A 7,394-nucleotide genomic window follows, 5' to 3' on the forward strand; every position below is an offset into this window, starting at 1 on the left:
CAAATGGTCTCAACTGTCACTATTCTAGGAGTGTGATGGTTTGAAGTTGTCGGTACTATCATTGGCAGTGCTGGCAGGGGCAATGGGAAGTGCGAACTGGACTCCTGACAAGAGCCCTGGCAGTTGTGGTGTTTGCAAATCAAGCACGGTCAGTCACCCCTTATCCTATAGACTTGAAAGCATCCTATAGCATTGTGAGCTCAGATTATCCATAGTCTCTGTGTTTAGCCAATCAGATAACTAGAGGAAACAAGCTTTAGACACGGGCGGGGGGGCGGGGTGTTCGGGGGACTTTTAGGTGCATGCTTGTGGGCTAAAGAAAAGGTCTAAAATAATTTTTATGTAGTTCTTCACATTTTCTTTTTTTCTATTAATTCCCGACATCTTTTCTACAATATAAAGTTGACTTCTCTAGTGCTGCTACTTCGAAATTAAAGTCTGTTTCTTTTATTCTCAGCCAGCCTGCCTATTACTAAATCTGTATTTCCGCCCCTTCTTCCTCTGCAGTGGCGTGTCTGTTAATGTCCAGGATCTTGCTCCCTCCTGTGCAGGTTTCCTCTTTGGTAAGTATGTGTGTTTTCAAAAATGTAAGCTATATATAGTATGGGGTGTATCGCAGCAGTCAGTTACGGACTGCGTAGCCCTGAGTGATGGTGAAAGGTGGAGACTTGTTGAGGTGCTAGTTTTGTCAGTGCAGGGTGTAATATTTGTTTTTGCATCCAATGGAGTCCTCAACCAGGAGTGATTGGGCTTGTAATTCCTTCAAACTTTGTTGACATCTTCTGACTCGGCTCGGCTCCTGATTTTAGCTTCTGTTTTCTTTTTGATGTGGTCTATGGTATTTCAGTTGGCGGCTGCTGTATCCTGCGGCTGTATTTCTATAAATAGCCTCCCATGATGTCTGCATGTACACTTGGGATCCCACTGACGGAGGAAGAGCGGTCTGATCTGAGGAGGCCCTTTAATGTAGATTCCCGCTGGTGATGGTATTGAATGAAAACAGGCAAGGGATTGTATTGTATTGTAGATTTCTGTAATGCCTTCTACCCCTGAAAAGGCATTGAAGCACTTAGCCAATAAGGCAGACTCTACTCTGTGGAGGCCAGAGTTCGTTTCTAGAGCTAGTTGTAAGTATTCGCCTTAGTCATATATTAACGTTCATTATTAGAGTTGCTTTGCAGATTAGTTGCATGTAGTTTCTTGTGAACTTTGTTGTTAATCAAGCTGATCCTTTAATTATTGATGGATTTGCATTACTAATTGTGTCTCTATGATTAACTGGTGCTTCGAAGTACATAATGTTTATTCAACTATCTTTGGCATGTGTTTTCCAATGGAAGTCGTGTTATAAGAGAATTCGATTATACAGATTTTGGGTCCTGTTTTACATGCTAGGTCAGTGAGTCTGGGGGAATTTATTTTGTAAGATCAAGCAGTTTAGGGCAGAAAGAGACTTGGACTGTCATGAATTCCATATTAGGGCAGTGAAATAGGTCTGTTATACAAGTCATGCACATTTTGGTGTAGGATCACGTATGGTGTCATGCCAAGGATTACTGGTACAAAAGGGCATTTTCATTCATCTGTTATTTATTCATATTTACTGAGTTGTATTCTTTAGAGCCGGGTTCTCCAAAGTCTGTCCTGGAGGGCCGGATCCATCACAGATTTTTAGCATATCCCCATTTAGATAAATGTACTTATCTTAAAAATCTGGCATGGATCCGGCCCTCCAGGACCGACTTTGGGGAACCCTGCTTTAGATTATGTGAGCACCGAAAGTTGTCAGAATTACATTGGTGCTGTTTTGGGCTCAGTAGGTGCGTTTGGTAGAATGCGGTCTTCATCCTTGTTTCCAGGTGTACCCTGGTGGTCCACCTTTGTGGATGTTTGGTAGTTAAGAATTTGAGCAGATCATTCAAGTTTTAACGAATGTAAAATTGGGGTACATGGAGTTAATTATTTGGGACAGGGGTTTAGTTGTATACCATTGAAGTAGTTGCTTGGTGCCATCAATAAAAAGAACACCTACACCAATTAACAAGGATGATTTTTGTTTGTGTTTTGGGTTTAGCAGAAATGTAGTAAGACCTTGTGAGCCATACACCGCGTTAAAGAAACTTATTGAAAAATGTGCAGTTTAAATGGGATGGGACGCAAAAGAAGATCTTTGAAATGGTGGAACTAGCAATTTGTCATCCTATGTCACTCAAAGTATTTGACCCAAAGTGTCAAAGTAATGTACCAACACAAAATGGCAGTATGGAGTTTGGAAGGAGGAAAATGGAATCTTTTTTTGCATATAGAAAACTCAGACCTGTAATTTAAAGGTAATCTGAAGTTGAAAGTTAGACGTTTTTCATTTGGTAGGCAAATTGACTATTAGCAAAGCTAATGTCTAGGATGCGTAGGTTAAAAGCTTCAGCCTCTGGTGGCTGGAGTATTGTTGAAATGTTAAAAATGTATCAGCAGACGTTCTGTATAAAATGACATTGAAAGAAGTGAACAAAAAATTGTGATGATGGTTTAGTAGTCTAGGATTACTGGTAGGGGAAGACCACAATATCCAGAGGAGAATGGAAACAGTGGTACAAAGAATATGTAAGTTTGAGCTAGGTGTTGGATATCAAAGTCTAGTTGAACTATGCTATGCGGCAAATCTTGTAAGTTAAACTGGGGGTATCAGGGGTATCCTGGCGGAATTATCTCTTGAGGAGGAGATGGACATGGGTTGGAGGTACAATGTCATAATTCTAAGACATGAAGTTGGTCTTAGGCTATGTAGAATAAAATGGAGATTTAAGGACCTGTTTAGGCACCCGAGGTTTGACACAGAAGGTGGAGAGGAAGTGTGTGATGTGTGAGCCATCAGGTAAGGACCAGAATACTTTGAGACTACCATTGGTCACTAAGGCCATTGGTGTATGGATGTGTGATCCTTGATGTGGCTGTGCCCATTCAGTTGGGAAGAGGCCAAGATAAGCATTTTTGGTGATGGTATAATGTTATAGTAAGTGGCTAGGAGTATGCCCGGTTGAACTTGCGTGCACACAATATGTGGACGTTTTCTGTGACCAGTATTCAGGGGGTAAGGTGTTCCTAACGGTTTGGAGATTACAGCTCATGTTTGGTATATGAAAGTCTGGGTGTGGAACATAGATGTAGATCCTTATATCTTCGAGTAGGTTATGACAAAGGTGAAAGAATCAATAAAGATTTAAAGGGTGAGAGAGAACCAGTGTATTAATTGAATTGAGGTGATGTAAAAATGTTATTCTGGGAGTAGGAGTTGTACACTCAAGTTTTAGTTATACGAGTCGAGGAGGGGAACACACACCTATCTTGAAGGTGCAACATAGCTGGATGAGTATTTTCATTCAAGCAGAGTTGTCTGTGGAAGAAGATGGAGAGAGAACTTCTGAAGCACGGTGTGTTTATTAATTATCAAGATGAAACTAATGTGTGCCTGGTAAGGAATTTGCGCTTGGTCAGTGGCTAAAGAGAGGTGTTAAGGCCATAACAGTATAGCCCATTTTATGGACCAGTCACAGATTTTGTGAGCATATTGCAGTTTAGTGAATCTTAACAATAAAAGTACTTCAGGTAAGGTTCGCTATAAGAGTATTATATTTCAGTCTCTTTGGTAGTAGGAACTCTCGATAGGCAATCAGTAAGATGAAAATATAAAGATGGCAGAGCAGAGTGTCATAAGAGAAAATGGATACTAAAAAGTTATTGATGAATGTAGAGAGGGTGTAAAGGAAAGGCAAGAATGGAGTGATACCAGATCAGAAGCCGGTCCACCAAACCGATGTAGTTATGATTTTGCAGAGTTCCCACAAGAGTGCAAATGGAGAAATGTAATATGTGGCTTTCACTTGTTATGGTTATGACGATGGGGTGAGAAGAAAACAACACAGTTTAAATAACACAGCAAGGAAGTCCTGGATAAGTTGACTGACTTAAATTTATTGCGATTGTTACACTGTATTTCTTTAGTTTGTTTTTTTAAGTTTTCTTGGCAAGGAACGAGGATGTGTAGTGTGTGGAAGTTCCATCTTCCACTAAAACATTATACCACGTTACATCACGCTTGTTATTGACTTGACTTTTGGCAATTCAAGGCTATGGTGAGGAAGGAAATGGATCTGGAAAAGTGTACCTGTATACCAGATGATACTGCAGATGTGATATCAATCAGATATGTGGAAGTAGTAGAGGGCCATTACATGGGGCAGGTGGTTGGTAAACATGAAAAACATTGACTAAATTATGAAATTTTAAATGAGTTTTGAATCTTTTCCTCTGAAAACCACGCCCACACAGAATGCAGGTGTCACAGGTGTCTGTGCAAAACAGAACACCAGAAATTCTACTGATTTACTAGGGTTGAAATATCTGAACATAACATCATGGTGATTTAGAGACACAAGAGGGTCGGGGCCCGCCATCTTGGGACACTCCTGTGTAGCTCTGTAACCAGAAGAGCCCAAGGGCCTCTTCAGAGGAGACAAGATGACACGTCATTAATATAGTGCTACCGCTGTCCGTGACCAGTTGCCACACCCACAGGGTAAAATCGCAATATTTTCCAACATAGATTTTGTAGATCTAAGGGAAAGGGTTGATTTTTCCCTCCTCCGGTTTGGACAATTCACAAATGACCATCATATTTCTTCATAACATCAGGTACATACAGATGTTACATTCTGTTACCTGGGTGTAAAGCTGCCCATTTAGGTGGGTCCTACATCCCAGGAGGCTATGCGTTCACACACCTGTATTGCGAGGTGTCGCTCTGCTAGCCTACCTGTCAGGTTACCTGAGCAAGGGCTGCCATTTCTGCACTGTGTCTACTGGGCTTATGTAGCTCACACCCTAACAGACCACTCCCACTCTAGGTCTTGGTATTTATCATATCATGCCAATTTTTGTGCGTTAAACAGCAACATCTATGTTATTCCAGAAACTTGTAATAGATGCAATTTATTGCACCCAATAAATAATATACCCAGTGGTATTGCTATTCATCAGGTGAGATAAAAAGCACCTATACTAGTAATAAGGCCTAAAAATCTAGTACTAGTAACATGTTGTTTAAATGCTGTAGAAGAGCAAGGTATTCTCTCTACTAACTACTGCAGTAAATTGTGCCTACTTGCTGGTGGCTTGTTGTGCCTACATGTCTTAACTGCCTTCTTATCCACTGTGACTTCATATAGTAACATTGTTATTCATACCTATCTATGTTTTATTTGTATCCTTTGTAGGTGTCGCCAACACTGGAGGTGCCCTACTTGGTAAGCAATGCCTTCACTAACACTCTTTTTTTATGACTGTGGGCTTAGTACCTCCATTAAGCCTTCCTCCCATGACTCCTGTAATGATGCCACCCAATCATCCTTCCACAAAGTAGGCAAAAGGACAATTCATAATTTACTGGAAAAAAATGGCATTTGGTTTCTTAAGTAGAGGGGGAGGTTAGACACGTTCTCCCATTAGGGCTCCCACAGGCTCCGAATGGGAAATGGAAGGGTTCAGGTTCTGCCTGAAATAGGAAGACATCGCCCATGAGGACCACCCCTTATGAGTGTTCTTCTGTTGAGTGGTCCTGCACTATTAAGCCTTATCATCTTTCCTTCTGATTCCAGGTGTTGTCTGGGTCTACTTGTCTGGATATCTCATCGAAGTAACCGGCTCCTGGACGCCAGTCTTCAACCTGGTTGCCGTAGTCAACAGCATTGGCCTGGGCGTCTATCTGACTTTTGCTGAGGCACGTAGAGTTGATGTTGATCTCATCCACTTGTAGTTGCCGAGGTGGCAAGACCTTCCTTCAACAACGCTGTGATGGGTTGGACCAGGCGTTGCTATGCAATACAGGGTATATTTTGCCCAGCTGGGGCCAGAGGGAGGAGTCTCTACATGGTGAACTGTTACTTTCAACGGCCTTGTAACAGTGTTGATGGAAGGACAGGAAGATCCTACAATGAGGAGGCCAGAAGATTCGGTGCAAACATGCCAAGGCATAATGACTGACACAGAAGCATTGTCGCCCACAAAAAGGATGGGCGCAGTGTAGCAGAAACGAGCTAAGGAGAGCTCATTGGGTCCTAAATGTTTTTAACTAGAGATTTTGTCCCTATTTTTTACCTCCTCCCCATTTTAATCCCAAACATATGTTGCACAAACCCAAATTTAGCGCAACCTTATGCGCTGGGACAGGCTGTGATTCTATGGCAGAGCCTGTCTTTTACCAAATCTCTACGGTCACTTTAGAAACAAGCAAGTTGGTGATCCCCAGCTTTTGTATGGGGTGGCACCACAACTCTGTACACCATGTCCGCTTGAGGATCATGGCAACTATTCCGAGCCATGTTGTAATCACCCCTGTTAGGAGACTAGCATACAGCAATCTGTTCTGCCACCTCAAAAGGGCTGGCGGATGGATATTCTGTAGCAGATCTTTTATACTGTGAAGGAGGGCGAGTTGGCATCTCCCAAAACAATAACTGTATCTGGGTATACTTTCCATCAGAACATGAATTAGTTTGGTGGTAGTTCTGTTTTTCCAGAATGCCCTGTTGTAATCGTCCACATGTACTGATGTCAATGAGATTCACACTCCTGGTGTTGTATATCAGGCAGATATTTATTATAAAGTGGATAGTAGCTGGTGCTAAATTCACTCTAAAGGGCTAAAATGAAGAGTTCGATTGCAGAGAAAAACTAGAAGAACGTTACATTGTGTAATAAATGTGATCTGTGTGTGTGTGTGTGTGTATATGTATATATATATATATATATATATATATATATATATATATATATATATATATATCCTGAATCGCGGAAATCTCTTCGCTAGACACAGCAATTAATGAAACATTTCATAACATATAATTTGGACTCTTGTAGACTGTCACCTCCAGTGGTACGTGCAGCAAGAGGGCTATGGAGCGAAGGATGCCACCCCGTTAGCCACAGGCGATTGTTATTTTGGGTATCCCTTGGTCTTCGGTGCACCACAGGCGGTGAAGCAGTAATTATCTAGTCACACCGTTTACGTGCAAGAAAGATTACTTGAGGAACTTGATAGATGATCCTCAGTGTCTGAAATTGTTTATCCGGGGCTGTTCAAGCTCTTCTATATGTCTCAGCTGTTATGTCAGCTGAACAGCTTTTGGCAGGGACACAGTCCCTGACTCTTCAGGAACTCTCTCTGTTGTTTCTATTGAGGGCACCTTGGGCATCAGTGTTCCTGCTTATCCAAATTGTCATTATGCTTGAGTGTGACATCAGTCATTATCATACCATTGAAGTCCTCAGAGGTATAAGTGCAATGGAGTGTTAAGCGAGACTGTTTTTTCCACACAAGTCTTGAAGAGACTGAGGAA

The 7,394-nt window shown here is 41.7% G+C and overlaps 1 protein-coding gene across 5 annotated transcripts in view; it reads left to right on the top strand.

Moving 5' to 3' along the window:
* The window catches only part of SLC17A9 (solute carrier family 17 member 9), a 165,082-nt gene extending 158,283 nt beyond the window's left edge, over positions 1–6,799 (top strand). For 3 of the 5 annotated variants that reach the window (XM_085619747.1, XM_085619746.1, XM_085619745.1), the window contains exons 12-14: positions 508–563; positions 5,271–5,300; positions 5,652–5,955. In XM_085619747.1, coding sequence (XP_085475873.1) covers positions 508–563; positions 5,271–5,300; positions 5,652–5,809 — 244 coding nt within the window. In that variant the 3' untranslated portion in view covers positions 5,810–5,955. Of the gene's footprint in view, positions 1–507; positions 564–5,270; positions 5,301–5,651 lie in introns of all 5 variants that reach the window. The other 2 variants (XM_085619744.1, XM_085619743.1) reach the window with 2 other exon arrangements.
* The last annotated feature ends 595 nt before the right edge of the window (positions 6,800–7,394 follow it).

Source organism: Triturus cristatus, chromosome 7 (assembly GCF_964204655.1).
Source record: "Triturus cristatus chromosome 7, aTriCri1.1, whole genome shotgun sequence".
NCBI lineage: Eukaryota > Metazoa > Chordata > Amphibia > Caudata > Salamandridae > Triturus > Triturus cristatus.